At 44.7% G+C, this 20,031-nt stretch overlaps 5 protein-coding genes across 5 annotated transcripts in view; 3 read left to right on the forward strand and 2 right to left on the reverse strand.

Annotated features, from left to right (window-relative positions):
• Window positions 1-7,163, forward strand: part of C922_04111 (hypothetical protein) — a gene marked incomplete at both ends in the record, with an annotated part of 7,846 nt that extends 683 nt beyond the window's left edge. Inside the window, one exon of the mRNA XM_008819696.1 lies at window positions 10-7,163. Within this exon, the coding sequence (XP_008817918.1) occupies window positions 10-7,163 (7,154 nt within the window). The remainder of the gene's footprint in view (window positions 1-9) is intronic.
• Window positions 7,164-7,757: 594 nt separating this feature from the next.
• On the forward strand, window positions 7,758-8,517 carry C922_04112 (hypothetical protein; the record flags this gene model as incomplete). Its single annotated transcript, XM_008819697.1, has 3 exons — window positions 7,758-8,016; window positions 8,163-8,259; window positions 8,421-8,517. 3 exons carry the CDS (start codon window positions 7,758-7,760, stop codon window positions 8,515-8,517), a joined length of 453 nt encoding a protein of 150 aa, XP_008817919.1.
• A 1,305-nt stretch (window positions 8,518-9,822) lies between these two features.
• C922_04113 (hypothetical protein) lies at window positions 9,823-11,363 on the reverse strand (the record flags this gene model as incomplete). Its single annotated transcript, XM_008819698.1, has 8 exons — window positions 9,823-9,892; window positions 9,988-10,033; window positions 10,149-10,181; window positions 10,325-10,402; window positions 10,534-10,603; window positions 10,795-10,857; window positions 10,955-11,094; window positions 11,267-11,363. The coding sequence occupies 8 exons, from the start codon at window positions 11,361-11,363 to the stop codon at window positions 9,823-9,825; spliced, it is 597 nt and encodes a 198-aa protein (XP_008817920.1).
• A 3,248-nt stretch (window positions 11,364-14,611) lies between these two features.
• Window positions 14,612-18,026, forward strand: C922_04114 (hypothetical protein; the record flags this gene model as incomplete). Its single annotated transcript, XM_008819699.1, has 7 exons — window positions 14,612-14,726; window positions 14,999-16,324; window positions 16,487-16,642; window positions 16,819-16,923; window positions 17,075-17,516; window positions 17,709-17,796; window positions 17,967-18,026. The coding sequence occupies 7 exons, from the start codon at window positions 14,612-14,614 to the stop codon at window positions 18,024-18,026; spliced, it is 2,292 nt and encodes a 763-aa protein (XP_008817921.1).
• A 933-nt stretch (window positions 18,027-18,959) lies between these two features.
• Window positions 18,960-19,946, reverse strand: C922_04115 (hypothetical protein; the record flags this gene model as incomplete). Its single annotated transcript, XM_008819700.1, has 1 exon — window positions 18,960-19,946. The coding sequence occupies one exon, from the start codon at window positions 19,944-19,946 to the stop codon at window positions 18,960-18,962; it is 987 nt and encodes a 328-aa protein (XP_008817922.1).
• Between the last annotated feature and the right edge of the window lie 85 nt (window positions 19,947-20,031).

Consider the following 20,031-nt stretch of genomic DNA (forward strand, 5'->3'; position numbering starts at 1 on the left):
TTTGTGAAGCCATTACCTGTAAAAGGAGCCAAGGGGAGGATACTGCCGAGACAAAGGATGCGGGGAAAGCTGAAGCAGAGTGTGCTACAACGAATGAAGCTAAGACTGTCGGAAGGTGGGTCGAAAAGGGGCCAAAGGTTGGGCATGCCAAGCTAGGCGTGCCGAAAGGAAGGAAGGCCAACAAGGCCAAAGCGGAAGAGGCCAAGGCGAAACAGGCGCAACTGAAAAGTGCACAGCCCAAAAGGGTGCAGGCAAAGGGTGATCATCCTGAAAGTGATCGACTCGAAGGGGATCGGTTCAAAAGAGAGCACCCACAAAATGCGCAACATAAGACGACGAGGGTCGGGTGTACCCTTAAAAAGGTGGCGGAGGGCTCGGACTCCGATTTGGGTGAGGAGCCTCTTGAGGCCTATTCCGGGGCTATTCCATGGGTGAAGAGCGAAGGAGGAATTATTAAGGGAGGTGTGTACAAAGAGGAAAAGAGAAAAGGTGAAAGGAGAAAAGATGAAAAGGGAAAAGCTGAGAAACGAAAGGGGGAAAAGCACAAAGAAAGGGATATAAAGACAAGGGCGCACAAAAAAGGGAGGCGCGAAGGAACTCCACGGCGAAGCCACAGGAAGGAACGGCAGCCCCAGGTGTGTGCGCTGTTAGACGGGTCGGAGGACGCATCCGCGCTTTCCTGCGCAGAATCGTCCACACTGTCCCTGGCCTCAGGCACGTCAGAAAACTCCAGCCTCTACTGGGGGGAAGACAACCTCATTGAAATATTCATTGGACAAGCAAAGCTAAAAAGCCAACAGACAGACTGCTCCCATTATGAACAGGCATTCTGTGTGTCCTATTTTGTGTATGAAGACCCGCTAGAAATTTTCAGCCTATTTCAGGGAGTAAGTTGGCTGCCAGAATTGAGAAACCGATGTACCTCCCTAAACAGAATCGAGTTTAAGCCAAAGGAAAACATCAAAAAGACTTACTCCTCCGCATATATAAATATCAATCAATGTGTACATTTAAGGAGGAGACACAATGAGGTGCTAAACATTGTGGATGATGGGATTGCCTACGTTTTTATTTCAATCATTGGGGTTAATTTGAAGGAGTACGAACAATTTTTTTACCAGAGTGAATATGCCACGATCAAGGGAGGGACAACCTCCCCCCCGGGCACTTCCTACATTAGAAGCGATGTCGTTAAGCCGCTAAACCGATTTTACCACCCGGGGGGGATAATCCCCAACATGGATGAAGAGTATCAAAGGGGGGTTGAGGATATCCCATTTGGAAAAAATCTCGCGGAAAAGTACAAAAAGGAAATAGAGTCAGAATTGGACTCCATGAGAGAGAAAAAAATTGTCATTGAGAGGGATTACAAAAAATTTCTTCACATCTTAGGCTCCTCCATTGTTCCTATAAAGGTGTCTAATGAAGGAGAATTAAAGAAGGTTGAGAATATGTGCACTAAAGACAGCTACAATGTTTACCCTCATGAAGTCATTCGAGCTATCTTCTACAACTATATAGACCTCTTCAGAAAAAACAAAAAGGCAAATTTGTTCCATCTCATTAGTAAGCACGAAGAGGAGTTATTACCAGTGGGTCGTCTGAATATTCAGAGCAAAGAAGTGAAAAAGGATGTACTACCCCCCGGGGATCTGCTCCACGAAGAGGATATATTTCACAACCTGAGCAGGAGCAATGGAGGAAGTGACGCACATAATGTTGCAAAGAAAATTCTTAAATACGTTACAGTAAGAAGAACGAGTAGAGGAGAAGAAGAAGACAGCTTCGTTAAAGAAATAAAAAAATTGTTTTCCCACTTAGTTGTAGAATTAAATAAAAAATATCCCAAGCGCATGAACCAGTCTTTTTCCTACTTTGAAAAGTCTCTGCACAAAATGGATGATATGAATGGCCAAGAAAAATTTAGGAAAAAAATTAGGAAAAAATTATTTAAAATGTTGGGACTATCAAAGAGGAGATTCCAAAACGAACTCTGTCCAGCCGGTTCGAGAATTTCAGAAGTGCCCTGTTCACACCTAATTGTTTATGTTCACTGTGTGTCCAATATAGCTCTTAAGTTGAGCTCGTTAAAAGATTTTACTGACGTGAAGCTCTTCCATGGGATCATATTTTGGGAGGAAGAGGGGAACAGTTTGCACAATCTTCAAAATTTAAGTGACAGAAAAAGGAGGACCATCAGATTGACGTCGCAGAATGGGATCCAAGTTGACTACTACTGCGCCACGGAATGTGAGCAGCAGAGTCACAAAGTGGGGGGAGAAAAACAGGATGTCGTTTGTTTGAAGCTTAATTTCAACAGCCCCGTCATCCTGCCTTACAACTACAACGCGTCTTCTTGCCGACTGAATTTTGTCCTTCTGCACAGAGGCATTCCGCTGCTTCGCTTGGGTGAAAGCGGCAGAAGAGAAGATAGTTGCAACTATGACGTCCTCTACGACAACTGCTGCTACGCCATAAACGATAAAACTCCGTTTAACGAAGGGGACAAGGTAAAGAGGACCCTCCAAATCCACCGGCATTATCTGAAAACGAAGGGGCACGACCCCTTCACAGAAAGTTCCCGACCCTCTGTTGAATTCTCATTCTATACACACCCAAAGAATAGCACATTTTTTTCGGAACCCAAGTATAAACTGCTTTACAAAAATCGAATGAAGAGCAACCTGGGAGAAGACATTACTCACTCGGCCTATTCAGCTCCTAATTTTGGAAGGGACAAACTGGTTTTTCACTTTTTCGATGACTTTGCGGATGACCCACGTTTGGAGAAAGCAAACCGGAGGTGTCCTTTTAAGAGTTACTTCTTCGTCCCCGTTATGGGGCGTGAAATGCAAGAACGGTCTCCAGTGGGGAAGCGCGGTGACACTCCATCGAGGCATGCCCAATCGTATGAAACTCCCTTAAGGAATGCTCCGTCAAGCGCTGTCCGCATGCACGGTCAACGTGGGGCCTCCCCTCTGGAAGCTCTCATCCAAGTGGTCCACTTGGCCGTGGCAGAGGGAGGGGGACTCAAGGGAGGGGAAATAAACAGCTGGCACTCCTTCTACGTACACACCAAAAATTACAGAAAAAAGAAGATATATGGAGGAAAACACGTTCAAATTAGGATACAAATTGAGCCCCTCGGTTATCTTCATTTAGACTATGGTGCTGATCCCTGTAGGGACGGAGAGGTAAATAAAAAAACCTTAACTTGTTATGCACCTAATAAGGGGCTCATGGGTTCTGATAAGTTCTGCTTTAACTCCTTTAGTGAGATCCACGAACTGGTAGATTACAAAGTGGAGGATTTAAAAAATGGAACTTACGAGGTGACATACCAGGTGCACAAAGTGGGAAGGAAGCTGCTATACATCTTCTGCGACGGGATCGATGTGGTTGGTTCTCCATATGAAATAGAGGCTACCCCCTCGGACGCAGATCCAAAGTCGTGCAAAATTTTGGGGAAGGGGGCCACCCAGTGTCTGGCCACTCCTGTTTTGGATCTGGACAGTGGGCCCTGGGTTGGTGGCCGTCTAGGCAAGCAGCAATACGAGAATGGGTTTGTGGGGGGAGAGGTAAATCGGGATGCCAGTCTGAACGGCGACGTGGCTGTTAACCAGGGTGGCCATCTGGAGGTTTCCATAGGGGCTCCCCTTTCCTCGATCTATACGAAGGCGGGCCTAGTGCCAAGTGGGGGGAATCTCGACGGAAGTGCCCCACCGCTCGAATCCTCCTTACAACTTGAGTCGGCTGAGCCAGGGGGGAGTGCTCCAGAGGCAAATGTCCAGAAAGGGTTTGACGGAACCGCATCAGCGGGGGGGGTTTACCGAGCAGTACTACCAGTGGAAGGACGCCCAGGGGAAACTCACCCGAGTTTCACTGCTTCTGCCACCGCTACTCCAACCTCTGCTCCCACTGCTGTCTCTCCCCAGGGCGAACACCAATTACACATCATCTCTGTAACGAAGCGGGAGGTGAGCACCGACCTGGGGGCACCCAAAACGGAAGAGGTGTCAGATCAGTGTGCGAGCGAAGAAGCGTCAGGAAGTAGATCGTCAGCGAGGAGGATCCCCTACTGCAGTGACGAAGCAAACAAGCTTTTTTCTCAGCCAAAATATTACGACGAAATAGAAGGGGAGAACATCACCAAGATGGACAAAGCAAACAAGCAGAGGTGTGCTGAGATCCTGGAAGAAACCCAAATAGTGAACACATTTACAGTCATACTTTGTGATAAAAATGGGGTAAAGCTAAGTATCGGGAATGACAACGTAAAAGTGGTGGGAAAGAATGGCGCACAGATTAAACGGCTCGTGGATAACAATAACGGGAGCTACACAGTTGAGTATGTTGCCCATTTTAAGAGAGAGGGGAAAACGAAAAAGATGTTTGACGATGAAGACATAAAACAAGTGCAAACTTTTTATGAAGAATTCCTTATACAGTGTAGTAAAAAACACAACGATAATTATCTCATTGAAGATTTTCAAAGGAGGTTCCATCAGGGGGGCATTCCAATATGCTGCCAGATTCATGTCTACATAAACGAGGTTGAGATGTTTGGCTCCCCACTGAAACCCATCATTATGAATATCCCACAGATTCTCCACTTTTTCAACTTATATTTCCAGTTCACTTACTCAGGGTTGTTACTAAAAAGTTTTGAATTGCTACTAAACTGTAATGATTACCAAGGGTGCATGAGTAGTCTGTCTTCATTTTATTCAACTTTCTTAGAGGTAGTCGAGAGTGAACAAGGGCGCTCCAAGTCAATAGACTCGGGAAGCTTCCCAACGATGATCCCATTTGTATCCCCCAAGGGAAGTGACGACGAAGTCAAAGCTGAAAACTTCTTCTTTAACATTCCACTGAACATTTTCGACTTGAGGAAGGGGGCCCTCGTAGATAGTTCCTTACCAGTGGGTGAGATCCCCCATGGGCACACCAAATGGGGGGAGCAACAAAAGGGTGCAGTGGCGAAGTATACAAAAGGTGACCCACTACACGAAAGAGCAATTCACGAAATGAACGAATCTTCATTTGTCAATGAGTGGCTCCACATGCACATGCACAAATCGAAGTTGTCCAAAACGGATGCGAAGTATGACCTGGGCATGAACCTGGCCTACTCCCTAAGTAACATCATTTTGCAGCACCTGATATATTTGAAACAGTACAAATTCTTTATCAACTCGAAGCAGTATGAAAACGGCTTGCTCCAGGACAACATACTTACGCATTTTAGGAAGCTACTGGAGGAGGAATACAACAAAATGTTTGCCTACCAAACGAAGAACATCATACAGTACTGCGAAAAAATTGAGAACGTGAAATTTAGCGGCTTGGAAGAATTAATAAAGGTGTACAAAGGCATTGCATCCGAGCTGAGGAAGTTAAAGAAGAACGATCTGGCGGACGATTTCGATAAGTGCTGTGAACACATGTGTCAAGAGTTGTATCTTCATAACATCGAGTGCAGTCTGCTTAGGAAGGAAGCCATGTTGGACAAGTATGAGCAAGTGATTGACCAGAAAATGGAAAAAGTCGACCAAATCAAGGAGAGACTGAAGAAGTATGAAAGGAACGAGGTAGACATGGAGAGAATCTCTAAAATGTGCAGCGTCAAAAGGGATAAAGGGATCCAGACGAACGACTACTTATCATTGTCTCACAAGAACAACTTCTTAACCGCTCTCATCGAGTCCAGGAAGGATAAACCCTCAGCAGGGGAAGGACAAATGAAAAATGAACAGACAAAGCAGTTCCACCTGGAGGAAACACAAATCAGGGACATGGTGAGGAAATACTGGAGAAACGCATCCACCTATGACATATTTGTGAGTATAAAAAAAACAATGAATAATTGCCCACGACTGAAAACCTCGCTGGACGAAACGTTTAACTACTACAGTTGTAGTGTCAAGAAGGAAAACAAAATGAAGGAGTTTCAAATTAAAAAAATGCAGGAAATAAAAATGGTGGAGAATCTGGACAATTTAAAAATGATAGACTTAAATGAAGACAATAACAACCTACTCTCACATAACGACTTGAGTACCTTCCATCTGACGTACAACGCTTATGTAGCTTTCCTAGTTGACCTGCGATGCAACAAATTTTTTATTAAAGATTTGGAGAATGTCCTTTGGCTGTTCGAGAAATTTTCCATCCAACACCACTCCTTTCGAAACCTTTACAATCCCTATGGATTCTTACGAGTCATTCCAAAGTATTTCTTCATCGCCTTTGTTAGAGAGTTGAGCTATTTGAATATGCTCTATGTCATCTCTGAATGTGTGGTCACGAATAATGAGGACGAGAAAATATTTCTCAACATAAATCACCCCTCTAGGCTGTCCGCATTTCATCATTTTGTCAAGTACCATTTTGTTCCCTTTTACGAGGAACTTAGTTTGGAACCCAATTTTCAGAATTTTAAACAAAATTTAATTGAGTATAATGAGGAAGAGGTCGACCCGGATAGCACCAGGGACACATGGTCCTCCGGGGGTGGAGTCATCACGACCACCACCCCACATATAAACCCCCTTGATTTGGAGACCTACTTCAACAACGAGCTGCCTCTCTTAGTTCGGCACAGGAACTTCGAGAAGACCTTTCCCCTTCTGTTTGATTACTACTCGGAGTTGTCTTCCCCGCGTGGCGCCCCGTTCCAGGAGCGCGCCGGGGCAACTACTCAAGGGGAAGTCGTCCAGGGCCAGACCATTTCTGACGCCGCTAACAAGGACAACTCCACTAATATCGCTAACCAAGTGGTAAAAGGCGAAACCGCGCCGTGTCCCGAGAAGCATGTCTCCGTTGCCATCTTCATTCGATTCCTGCGAGAGTTTGGCCTCATCCCACACTTCTTTAGCAACCAAATGGCGATACAGACACTTCAGGGCTTTATGCAAAAGAAGGGGAAGAAGAAATTAAACTACGAGGACTTCTCCCATGCCATCATTATTTCCATCTGTGAATGCGTGAAAAAAAACATCCTCACCCAGTACAACATGCTCAAGGTGAATAATCAGCTAAACTCAAAAATTCAGACGGAGAAAATTTTGAATCGAAGTTATATTCAATACGAGGCCAAGGAGTTAATCTACCTCTTCGGGTTCGCTGACATGGAGCTGGTGCGGTCGAAGCTGGCCGGGTAGTTGTGCCGGAACCCTCCTTCGGTTGTAATGGGCCGTCAGGGTGCACGCCATTGCACTGTCCCTTCCCTCAGCGTGCACGTCCACATGGAGACATCAGCATTTAGGGACAAGCAACCAACCGGAATTGGAGGGAGAAATTATTGGGATATTTTACCTTCATCTTTCGCCCAGCCCGTTTGCAATTTTTTCCCCTTTTGTATGCTTTCCCCCCACGGGAGGCTACTTTTTAGTGCACACCTCGATTGTTTTTTTTTTCTTCTTCTTTTTTTTTTTTGTGCGGTTTGTAAGCCCTCCGTTGGGAAGGTTACCTGACGAGTTATCTGACTAGTTATTTGTGACAAACATTATGACCCATCTTTGCGAGCCATTTTTTGCACCATCTCAGCCGCTTAACCAAACGCTGCTCTATCGGCTGTTCTCTTTTTCTCCCCTTCTCCATCACAGCGCCCCTTTAAAATGGCATCGCCACACGGGGAACAAACATGTGAAAGAAAAACAACTCCGTAAAAATATGCACTCATTGGCGTAATCCCGAATGTACGTGTAAACAGCCAATCTGCGGAGCGCAGGAATCGTCTCAAAAGAGCATTTATAATGGGCGTTGCGAAACATATATTTGAGGGTGACCAAGTGAGGCTTCTAAACAAGATCGGCAATTTTGATGAAGCGCTCTCATCCTTGGGCTCCGTCCCAAGCATTAAAAAGTTTATCTTCGCCAAGCATGGCACGAACTACAACAGGGTGAGGCAGAATTGCCGCAGCAGCACGGTTCTGATCTTTCGCGCCAATGAGTACTTAAGAAAGTTAATAGAGTCAATAGCCGTTGTGTTTTGGAAGGGCCGGAAATGGAAAGGTTACACCTCAGAGAGAGCGGTCGGTGAAGAGTTCCCCTCCCAAAAGAAAAAAAAGAAAGAGGGGAACTCCCTAAGACACATTACACTCAAAGGGGGGAAAAAAAAAAAAGGGCCATTCTACACACACTGTTTACACCCCTTTTAGGCACGTACTGGCCAAGCAAATGGAAGTGGTACCACCGACACGGCTACTGGGCCACTCGAAAGAAGCTCCTCAGCTTCGACAAGTACAGGCCCTACAGGTGAGGGTGCCGATCAGCAAAAAAAGGAGACACAACTGAGAGGAAAAAATAATGCATTGTCATAGGGGGGAAGCCCAACGTACACTTTTCTGTGCGTGAAGACACGTCTCGCAGACGACCCTCCCTCTTTCCATTTGATCTGATTTCATTTCACTGAACAGGTATCACGAAGTTAAGGGGCACGGAAAGCCAAAGCTTCAATTCTGGCAGGACCACTCCTATTACAGACCCCTCAAGCAGACAACGAAGTTTTGGTGACCCGGCTCGTGATTGAAGGAGCGGCATTAAAGCGACACTAAAGCGGAAACTCAATCGGCAATGTGAATTCCCTGGTTGAGGAAATAACGGAGCTTGACCTTCGTCATGTCCAAGTGCATCACTTTATGAACATGTGCGTGTCACATATGCCCAGTTTTGGAAGGGATCCCTCCAGTTTGTACCCTTCAAAAGCAAGAAAATCAAAGCGGCTTCTGTACCCACGAAGGGGAAACAAAATGGTGGCCGCCTTACCAAGGAAATAAGAAAAAAAAAACTTTTGTCATTTTTGCGCAAACGAAAAACAATTTGAAAAAAAAAAGAGGCGAAATGGTGAAATGAATTCAAATGGTGTATCCTCCTTGAACTGAACGGAAAAAAAAAAATAAAACAAACGGACAAATGATCGACATGGAAAGAAAAAGCTACAAACAATTCAGCAGGACAAATAAACTGCGTTAGAACTACAAAAAAGGGAATGTTAATGTTTTAGAGTGAACAGTGCCATTTTTGTGTTCCCATTTTATCCTTCCCCGCCGCGACGCTGCTCACCCGCTGTGTATCCGCCAACTAGACTCGATGGCGAGGCTCCTTCTCGCAGCTTCAGAATGTGCCTATCTGGGTTTCGAACCCTAGATTGCCTCGGCATGATGACTATCCAGTGGGGGGGAAGGGCACAAAAATAATTCTCATTTGGGAAGACTTAATGGGTAATATGTACATTCAATTATTTTAAACATGTGTATATATTTTTTCTGTTCTCTTAGGCTCACCATTTACGTGGCCGTAAGACCCCGTTTTAATGTCAGCCAGGTTTGACACCACAGGTAGGTCCGTCAGTAGGGTTAGTATGGACCCAAAGAGCCACCTGTCCCTGTGGTGAAGTGGTGTATCGGTGTAGCGCCTGAAGCGAACAAAGCAGGCTTAGCAGAAAGAGCGGTAAAGGGCGTCAATGTTAATCCGTCCCATGGGGCGCCCTCTCAACTACGCGCGCTGCCTGTGTTCACTTCTTTCCCTTAATGTGGTACCTGTCCGAAGTAGATTCCCTTTGAAGCATAATGAGTGTGGCCTGCGTCGAGAGCGGAACAGAAGGCGCAACTCATTAGAGACAGAAAACTTGTGAAAGTTGTGAGGAGAAAAAAAAGAAAAAAGAAAATTAACAAAATCGTCATTGGGCATATGCGCCACTTCTACCATTGGTGTCCCAAGCTTCTTCCTGCAAAGAAGTATGTGATACATTAGGTGTTTGGTTTTCTTTCTTGGAGGGGAGGCGCATAATTCTTGTAGTGCTTCTTGCACACTTGGATCTTACATGAGTTGCCTATTTTCAAAGGCGGATGCCAAGGTCTTCAGTCTAGACAGGGCCCGGACGGCCAGTCTGTGAGCATGGTGTAAAAAGGCGTGAAGGCACATGGAGTATTCCGCCCAGCAGGGTGCAGCATATGTCTAGGGAACACACTCGTTCTGAGTTACCTCCCCCCGGCTAAAACCCTCGCGGTTAAGCTGGTTATGTCCTTTGCTGATGAGGAGAGAGAGAGAAAAAAAAGGGCAGTTGTAAATCGTATCATGGTTTCTCTCTGCTTCTTCCCATTTAAAAAAAAAAAAAATCATATCGGTATCGCTCTCATTCTAACCATCCTGATAGACCCGCTTAATATCCTCTAGCGCTGAACATTTTTTTTTTTTTTTACAAAAATAGGAATCTATGTCATGTACACAAGGATGCACCTCTCTGTTGTTTTAACGACCATTTAGATAATTGCAAAGAAGGGAAATTTTCCCGGGAGAGGAACACTTATTTTCCTCATACCAGAAAGTATGCACAGCATTTGCTCTTTCAAATTTTGTACAGCTCTACATGAGTCGACATCGGGCAGATTTTCAACACCTGTGGGGATGTTGAGCGGGGGTAGCGTTGATGTGCAGTTAGGGGAGGTTTTTTTTTTTTTTTTTTTATTTCTGCCTATGTGTATGCCGGCGTGAAGCCATCTGTCTAGTCCTGTTAAGCCTTTTTTTAACCTAGCGATTCTAACGTATGTTTGCTTGTGTTGGACAAATTAATCATTTCAGCTAGCCATGGCGGGATGTCCTAAAAAGAAGAGAGTGAACAGATGTATTTGGAGACAGGAATGGAAAGTATTGTTCATTAAATTACGCATTCTCAAGGGGGGAAAGACATGACACCCTCATGAGAATGCGCAGATATACACAACGCGGGATGCAGAGATGGCTGAGCCATATTCCACTCGGTACTTGTAGGTACACAAAAATGGCAGTTACATAATTCTCCTGGTGTTTTATATAGATGTTCTCGGATTGTGGGTAGGGGAAATTTGCTTTGTTCTAAGAACAGAGGGAGAGAAAAGGAGTTACTCACATTGGTCCCTATTTTGCACTATGCTAAGAGGTTATGTGCTATAGCTAAAGTGTGTGGCTGTACTGTAATATCCTCCAACTCGTCGGTGTCTTCGTTCATTTCTGTATGTATTTCATTGTCGGCATCTTCCTCGGGGGGACTAGTGCGATGGTACTTGCGCAGCCCTAAGTTGAGCTTCCTCTCGCGGGGCAAGTCGACCGGGCCTCAAAAGGGAGGAAAAGAAAAAAAAGGAGTAACCCAACCAGTGGAAAAGCTATTTAAAATGAAGTACTCCTCAACGCGGAGTATCCACTTTTTTTTTTTTTTTTTCTTTCTTCTTTTTTTTGCAGTTCATACCGTTAGGCACATCGGCGACCCCACTTACCTGAGGCGCACCTCTGCTTATTGTTAAGCTCAAACTGTTTCGAATGAGACACAATTCTCCAAACATAAAACAAGAAAGAAAACTCAAAATTTTAAGAGGAAGATTCATTTTTTTTTTTTTGAATGAGAAAACAAAAGACGTGAAGCGTTTTCCTTGTGTCTGCTCTGTATGCGGAGGGAACGATATAGACGATTTACGCAGTTGGAATTCAAATGAAGACGTCTCTTTAAGTGATGAGCAGCTTCCATATGTCGGACAGACATGAAATGCGTTGCTGTGCCTTTCGCTGCTTCCCCCCAACACACATGGGCGCATGTTAATTTGCTCCTCTTAACTTTTTTTTTTTTTTGGACAAATAAATAGTGTGTATGTACCATGCCGGGGCGACAACAGATTGCAACTCTGCTCATTATGCGGATAGCCAGGCCTTTTAAAAGTGTAGCGATTTTGCCTTTCCTCTCTGGTGTGTATGTTTTACACAGAGGAGAAGATTGAGGCAAGAATGGAAAAATAAAAAAAAAATAAGAAAACACTCTTATGAACGTTCAATGAGAGAGACATTACCCCTTTGCGACACTGACAAGGGGTGATCTACCTTTCTGCAGTTCACTTTGATGAATAGGAAGAGACCATTTTCAATCACTTTGGTGTCTCTTCTGATGAGTAACATTTTTTAAAAACGGAGGGTAAAACAAAATGGTGTTCCTTTCTCTGTTCTCTTTTTCCACCACACTGTGTACCTTTGTGCCCCCGATTTCTCTCCTTCGAAAAGAAATCATTGTTTTCCCCCTTTTTGATGAAGAGACCATTTTGACAACGACGTGATATGGGGGGAGAGGAAAAACACAGCAGATGCGAACATTCCATGCGCACGTAGAAGGCTGCACCGCCACGCTAGGTATGTAAGGTATACATTGGTGGGGGGCGAAGTAAATTTCCCTGGAAATGGTTAACAAGTGGGAAAATATCCACTAAGGTATGCCATCAATTGGACCTTTTATCCGGGCAGCCTTCTTTCTCTTTTGCATGTTCCTTTTTTAATTCACTGATGTGGTTTTAAGAGTAATCTCCCTTTTCGCGGAAGAGACCGAGTGGCACAAATGGACTGAGTGGGAAGGCAGGGGCACCAGACGAAAGGTGTCTGGATTTGTGAGGCCTCTTCTACGTGGTCATCTTTCCCTTCCACCACGTTTCCACGCAAATCAGACGTGAAACCACGCACGTTTTATATTTTCTGCGCCAGGAGTTACCTCCGCCGCCTAGCCATTAGCCAACTCACATGCAGCACTTCCCCACAGAGATTTTACCTACATATGTTAATTTTTGCATGCGACCTTTTTTTGCGTTCACCGAATGGGAAAGAAAAAAAAAAACTTTTTGGGAAATTATTTCCTCCCCTCCCGAGTTCACATTAACAAAAGTTACACAAAAAGAAAAAAAAAAAAAAAAAAAAGAAAAGAATTGCAACCTTCACAAGTGCGAAAATGATTGGTACACCTCTGTGTCAACCTCAAATGCGCACACGTACACACATACACACGCGTGCGTTGGTGACACAAGTTGTTTATATTTATATGGCCCATTTGTTCCTCTCACTAACCACCGCAATTTTCCATTAATTTCCGTTTGCCCGTTAAAAAAAGGGGCGGACATAACACGTTTTTTTTTTTTTTTCTTGTTTTGCTTCGCTCCTAACATATAGCAAATGTCCAGAGGTCAAAGTGCTAAAAGCAGAAGAATACGAGTCAACTGTAGAAAGGCGAAGTTGCATCCGTATTTTAACGTCCACTTGGCTGTGTAAATATGTATATATATTTTTTTTTCCGATTTGTGTGGACATTTGCGTGTTTGTATTTCCTCCTATCCCCATGTTCGTCTTTCTTCGCCCGTTGGGATTTATGCGAAAGAATTGCTTCCCCCTGATGAGACGGCTGTGAACAGCTAAGCGGGTGGAAGGCGTTCACAACACATGTGTACTCATGTGTACATGTATGAATTAAAAAGCTGTGTGTGGATATGCGTTCTGTTCTTCGTACATTCACACATCGTAATTCTCCTGTGACACTGAATGATATAGACAAGTCGCAGCTGTGACAAGATTGGCGCCGACTCATTTTGGTGAACGCCATTCGGCACGAATTAGCGGAGGGCACCTACGCGCGTCGACTAAGTCCGCGTGTTTATGGGCCTAGCTGTACTCTCCAGTTTGTGCAGTTGCTTTTGTTTTTTTTTTTTTTTTTTTTTTTTTTTGCGCCTTTTTTCGTTACCTTTTGCTTTTTTTTCGTTTTTTTTTGTTTTTTTTTCTTTGTTTTTGTGCTGTTTCTTATGTTGTTTTTTGTTCTTCTCTCTGTGTTTTTTTTTGTGTTTTTTTTCTGCTCTACATGCCTAGGCGTAAACGTGCCTGCATGCCACTCGCACCGTTGATGCAAACTGTTTTTAAAGGGGCTGACTCTGCTTGTTTGTTTCTTTCTTTGTCTGCTCGTTTGTTTGTCCTTTTGTCTGCTTGGTTGTTTACCTGTTTGACTGCTTGTTGCTTCGCCTTTGTTTGATGCCATCCATTTTGTGTGTCTTCCCTACAACTGCCGCTCCACCCTTCGCAGCTTTTCCCGCGCACGTATTTCGCCTGTCTGTCGCTTCCCCTCGGTGAAAACTGGCGGGTTGTGCCTTCCCCCAATGCGAAGACGACAATGCCATACATCTACATCCCTCCCGACCCGTGTTGTCACTTACTCACCTACCGGAGGAGCACCACCCAGGCAACTTTGCCCACCTCATCTGTGTAGTTACAAAATAAAAAAACGGTTCATACCTTGCGGATACATATGTACCCATACGAATGTGTGCAAACAGAAGTTTTTAAGTGTGATTTACACTTTTCCACCTTGTCGAACTGCCAACCGAGTTGTTAACTCATAAATGAAAAAGAAAAATAAAATAAAAAATAAAATAATTGTTCTCTACTCATCTGATCATTTTACATTCTGAAAAATTGGGGGAACATTTCACTTCATTCTATTTTATTTATTTATCTATTTATTTATTTTATTTTTATTTTATTTTTATTTTTTTTGACTTGTTTGGCAAACCCGTGCATACAATTCATGTGACAGCGTTATGCTGACCTAATCACTTTTTGCAGAGACCACTTCATTTCTCCTTCTACACATTTGAATCCGCCCAGAAGAAGTGATGGTCCTTTAAATTCCCCTTCTTCCACGTCCTAATAAAGTGTGTTGTGTTCCGAAAAGGGAAAAGAAAAAATCGCAAAGTTGGAGAGGAGGACGCAGACAACACAAGAAAAAAAGAAGAGAAAAAAGAATAAAAAAAAAACAGGAAAACGAAGAGGAAGATACAATATGGAGACAATTCTTAGAAAACTCAGAAGATCCAGTCGAAAAAAAAAAAAAATGGTAGAAGTTGACATCATTGACGAGGGGGATTGGGCCCATGCGAAGACGCTCGACTTGGAAGGTACTCTCCCGTTGCACTTCTCTGTTACTGCATGTGTATTTCTCTGAATTTCGGGACAATATACACCCCCACACATTTCTCCTTCTCCTCGTGCGCTATAGCATGGGTGTGTGCTCTTGTGTCGCTTCCTTTTGCCGCACCCAGAGGAGAGAGTTTTACCTCAAGTGAAGGCACCGCAGTGCCACCAGCGAGGCGAAAAAAATGAACTTCCCTGTTAGCAGGAATACATAGACTCTGAATCTCCGTTTTTTTTTCGCCCCCTCCCTTTACAGGAGACCCGTTTGGCTACTCTGATAAGACCAAAAAAAAAAGTGTTAGGAAAAACGAACGCGAAAATGAAAAGCGAGAAGCGAGCTCAGACGACGTTTACACATTCAATGATGACTTGGGGGATAACAGCACTCATACCGTGGGAAAATATCTGGCGAGGTCCCTCTCACGAGGAAATGAAGACGTAACGAATGGAAGCACCGATTTTGCAAATGAGTACTACGTAAAGAAGAAGAGAAGCGAGAGACATGGACACGTCAACGGGGACAAGTACGAACGTGACGACACGCACGAATATAGAATCGGCCGCAAAAAGGGCGCCACTAGGCACGCGGACCTCCAGTTTGAAAAATACGCCGGCGAAACGAAGGAGTTCTCGGAAGTCGAGGAGGAAGTGGACTCCTATCCCGAGGTCGACATGGACGCCATGCATGAAGAGCTGTCCAAGGGGGGTGCTCACGAGGAGCATGAGTATCTAGGGGATGAGGAGGAAGAGTACGCTTATGTTGAGGCGGACGTGAAACAGGAATATGATGAACAGGGGGTAGACGAATATGCAGATGAAGCGGTCGAAGAATATGCAGATGAGGAAGTCGAAGAATATGCAGACGAAGAGCCTGACGAAGAGGCTAACGAGGAACTCCCTGAAGTGGACGGGGGGGTGAACTCTATGCACCATCGAGAGAGGCGCAAGGGCTGCCTCAGGCAAGGACAAGTCGAAAAGCACAAGAAAACGATGTCGGACGAACAACAAGGAACAAGCATCACAGACAGAAAAACGACAGATACACTGGAAGAGTCAGAAGGAAAAGAAGAATACGTAGAGGAAAAACTAGAAGTATATAACAATGAGGAGATAGACGAACAAGTCGAAATTGCACACGTCAAAGGAAAAGGGAGGTGTATGTTTACAAAAAAAAACATAGATGCAGGGAGCATTATATTTGTGGAGAAACCGTTGATAATTATTACCCCCGATTTGAATGAAGAGTTATGGGTATATTTAAATAAATTGAACAATGAAGAAAGTTTCGAGTTACCTCTCAAGTGGCACTACGCTGCATTATGCACCATTACGACACTTAACGATAGTGATTTCAGGGCTTGTATCGACAAATGGATTCCTGAACCCGATAGAGACGCAGATGCAGATGTATTCAACGTGCTGAATAAGGTGTGCGATAAAAAGTTCGCAAAAAATGGGAAGCTGCAATATTTTTTTATGAAGAAAATGATAGACCCAAAAATATACGACAGGATCATACAGGTGTGGCACTACAATGCCTTTGGCCATCACACGGACAATGAAGGACTGGTCCTGTACAACCGTAAGAGGATGCTCTGTCATAGATGCGATCATCGCGACGGTCACCGCTACTCCACCGCTACTCCATCTCTGCACATCAGAGGGGACCCCATTTTGGCTTCTCTTTGTCGAACCTGCCCCCCGTTTCACTTCCCCCCCTTTTGCTGCCCCACTTCCCTGATAGGAATTTCCATGCTCGCCCACAGCTGCAACTCGACTGCCTGCTGGCATTACGGAAGCGACGACAGCTTTGTCTTGCGCGCCAGAGTGAAGCTGTCGGTGGGGGATGAGCTCACCATATCCTACCTCGGAGACGACGACTTGTACAAGTCCTCCAACAGTAAGGGGACCATCGAGCGAACAGCCTTCGCACGTGAGAAAAGTGTATGTGACAAAAGTGCACGTTTGATCCTTTATGCTTTCACCGCGCAAAGAGGATACTCCAACTGATGTGTCTTCCTTATCGGCTGATCCGCGGATTGACATTCCCTTCCCTTTACTTCTCTCCCCCCATAGTAAGAAGAGAAAAGCTTATCAACTGGTTATTCGTTTGCATGTGCAGCAGATGTACAAACCCGATTGACAAGTCAAGGGGGTTCAAATGTTCCACGTGCGGCATAGGTAAGGGCAGGAACACTGCTTTGTGTGGACGTACAACGTCAAAGCTTCTATTGCGAGTGAGAGCAGGTCTAACGCCTCCACCACTTCAACAGTCTCTTTATGTGAACCGCCACCCACTAATGATAGAATCGCCGATCCCCCCTCTACCTAGGCACCTTCTTCATCAAGAGCGAGTACCATGATGAAATTCCCATAGTGACCAAGTGCAACATCTGCGAATCGGAAGTATCGGAGTCCATGGCATATGAATACATCGAGTACGAGAAAAGTTACATAGAGAGATTGCAAGACACAGACAAAACAGACCTGGCAGATGCATTGGCAGTGTATGTCCAGGCAGAAAAAATATTTACACAGCACTGGATTATGTACCAGTTATACACAATATTATTTGAGGGGTACAGAGACACATGCAATTGGGAGAAGGCTATATATTATCAGACGCAGCGAATCAAATATGCCGTGGAAGTCATTCCAAGGGCAAATTATGTGCTGGCTTGGTTATACGAGGAATTGGGGGAGGTTCACGCGAATTCCATAAGCACTGAGATTTTGCAGTCGGAAAGGGACTTCACCATCTCGTATGAGGAGAAGTAAGCGATGAGGGAATGGGAAAGCAACAAATGTTTTGTGCATATGAGTTGCTCCACCTGTTAATGTAATATAACAGAGGAGACAGCTGGAGGGACCTCCGCACAAGTGCTAATCTTTCCTTCGCTGCTGGGCTTCGCTGCTGGGCTTCGCTGCTTGGCTTCCCCATTTTGCCCCCACCTCCCATCTTGCAGGAAGAGAATCTGCTCGCACTTCCTGAAGTCTATTCACCTGCTGGAAATCCTCTGCGGGTATTCCCACGACTACCTGAAGGATTCATTAGTAAGGACGCAGTGGGAAGGGAGCGGGCACTGTGCAGTCACTGTCCTGTTACAAAGCGGGCTGCGGACTATATAGCTCACGTCCCACGTAGAAGTGGCTGGCTGTGTCTGTCCATCCGTAGAACCTACTTTTATGTGCACATCCTTTTTTTTTTCTCCCTTTCACCACAGAATAAATACTACCGCATCGACAGTTTAACGAGCAAGGATGCTCCGCAAATCGAGGAGTAACCAGATGGGGGAGCGGCGAGGAACCCTAACCATCTCCAACAGTTTCGCCCCACATGTAGGAATAATACACGTACGTGTCTGTGTGGAGTATCCCCCGAGAGAATAGGCTTAACCCGAGTCATCCACCTGTTCGGAGTGACACAACAGCATAATAACCCGTGCGCATGAGCATGTTTGACACATTTGGGGGGACAACAGAAAGACCCCGCCGCTCCCATCAACGTGACGGTCAAACGGGCAGAAGTAAGCGGACAGAAGCGAACAGGCTGCAACACGCAAATTCCCCACTTCTCAATTTAACACCGGGTGGTCTTTCTTTTGTTCAGTTTTTAAAATTTTTTTAATTGTTTCTCGGAGTTTGGCGCGAGCACCGCACAGCGGACAACGCGTCTTTTTGCCGTTTCTCATTGGCGGCTTCGTCACCTCGACTTTGCCTCTTCCCCTTTCTGCTATTGTCAGTTTAATTTTTGTTTGATTTTTTTTTTTTTTCTCACTATGTGTCTATTCCTTTACAACCTTAGAAGAAAAAAGCAAAAACAAAAAAAAAACTTGAAAAAAATTATCAATTGCGGAACACTACTAAACAGTAACAGAAAGAAAAAAAAAAAAGCGCCAAAAAGTTACATGAAAAAAGGAGGATCTGCGCATAGCGATGCTGTGTAGCGGAGAATGCCGGTACTCTTTTTTTTTTTTCACAATGCACCATTTGCCGGTGGGAAGCACAAAATGCTCGGGGTTAACCTCCCGGACCACCACATGGGGAGGGGAAGTCTTCCATCGATCGGGTTCTTAAGCGAATGTATCCCGACGCGCTTCTGACAGAATGGCTACTACATTATGCCTTCTTCAGTTACACATGTTGGGGAACCATACTGGTAGCGTAGTAAAGACAACGCTGTGCATTTAGGGTTGGCTGGACGAACGTTTTCCTACCTAATCAAGCACGGGGATATATGCCGCGCTCAAGTTGTTGGTCTTCTTCACACCCAACTCGTCCGTCTCAATTCTCATGAATCCCTTTTCACCCCAGGTCTCCCCCCATGAGTTCTTAATAATATAGTAGTAGTGTTTCTCACTAGCATTTAATTCGCTGTTGAAAATTTCCTGCACACCATAGCCAACAATCATAACTTCGTGGTCGGTTTCTTCTGTGCACTCCGAAGTGAAGATTCCCTCCTTGTAATCTAAAAAGTCCTCATTGACAGTCACTTCCAAGGTTAGAGGTCCAAGGAATTGGAGAGCCTCTTTATATTTCTCCTCCGGAATTTGAACGTAACTTTTGATGGTATACTTTTCTGTGCATTTCTTGATTTCACATTTGCGTGGTTTTAATCCAACGTAGGGATATTCACTTTCTGAGCACAGGTGTCCTAAATCGATCATGTCGTCAAAAGCGAAGGTGGCTACACCACCAAAGCAGCCAAAGTTTTTACCAGAGCAGTCGACCAATTCTTGTTCACTTATCAATATGTGTTGATTTTTTCGGATGGCGTACTGGGACTCTACAGCCCCTACAGTTGCGAAAGCCCAGCAGGAGCCACATGAGCCTTGATCTTTTATTTCGCTCACTGCGTTGTGTTCTCTCCAGTCATGCTTCTCATTGTCCAATACGGCATCTGCGGGTTTGTATTTCTTTAACACGTCGTTGTAGTCACTCATGTGGGGTGAATTCGCCACTTTCTTAGTCAAGTCAAATCGCAAAGTTAGTATGGTCTTTCGGAACTCCTCAAAGCTCATGTCACTGTACTGATTCATGCCCTTTCTGTATAGAACTTTTGCCTTACTATTGTGCGAGTTTATCCTTGCCAAGTTTTCTACAAAAGTGACGTATCTCTCCTGCATCTCCTCTGCCGTCTTGTACTTCTTCCCGTGATCCTTCACAAAGAGGTAGAACGCATTGACGTTCTCCAAGTTCGCCATCAAAAATCTGGAGTCAGCAAAGTTGATGTCGCTCCTCTTGGCAACTTTCAAATTTCCAGAGCGTTTCCTGTAGTGCTCTTCACCC

The sequence above is a fragment of the Plasmodium inui genome (assembly GCF_000524495.1).
Source record: "Plasmodium inui San Antonio 1 unplaced genomic scaffold supercont1.19, whole genome shotgun sequence".
Classification (NCBI taxonomy): Eukaryota; Apicomplexa; class Aconoidasida; order Haemosporida; family Plasmodiidae; genus Plasmodium; species Plasmodium inui.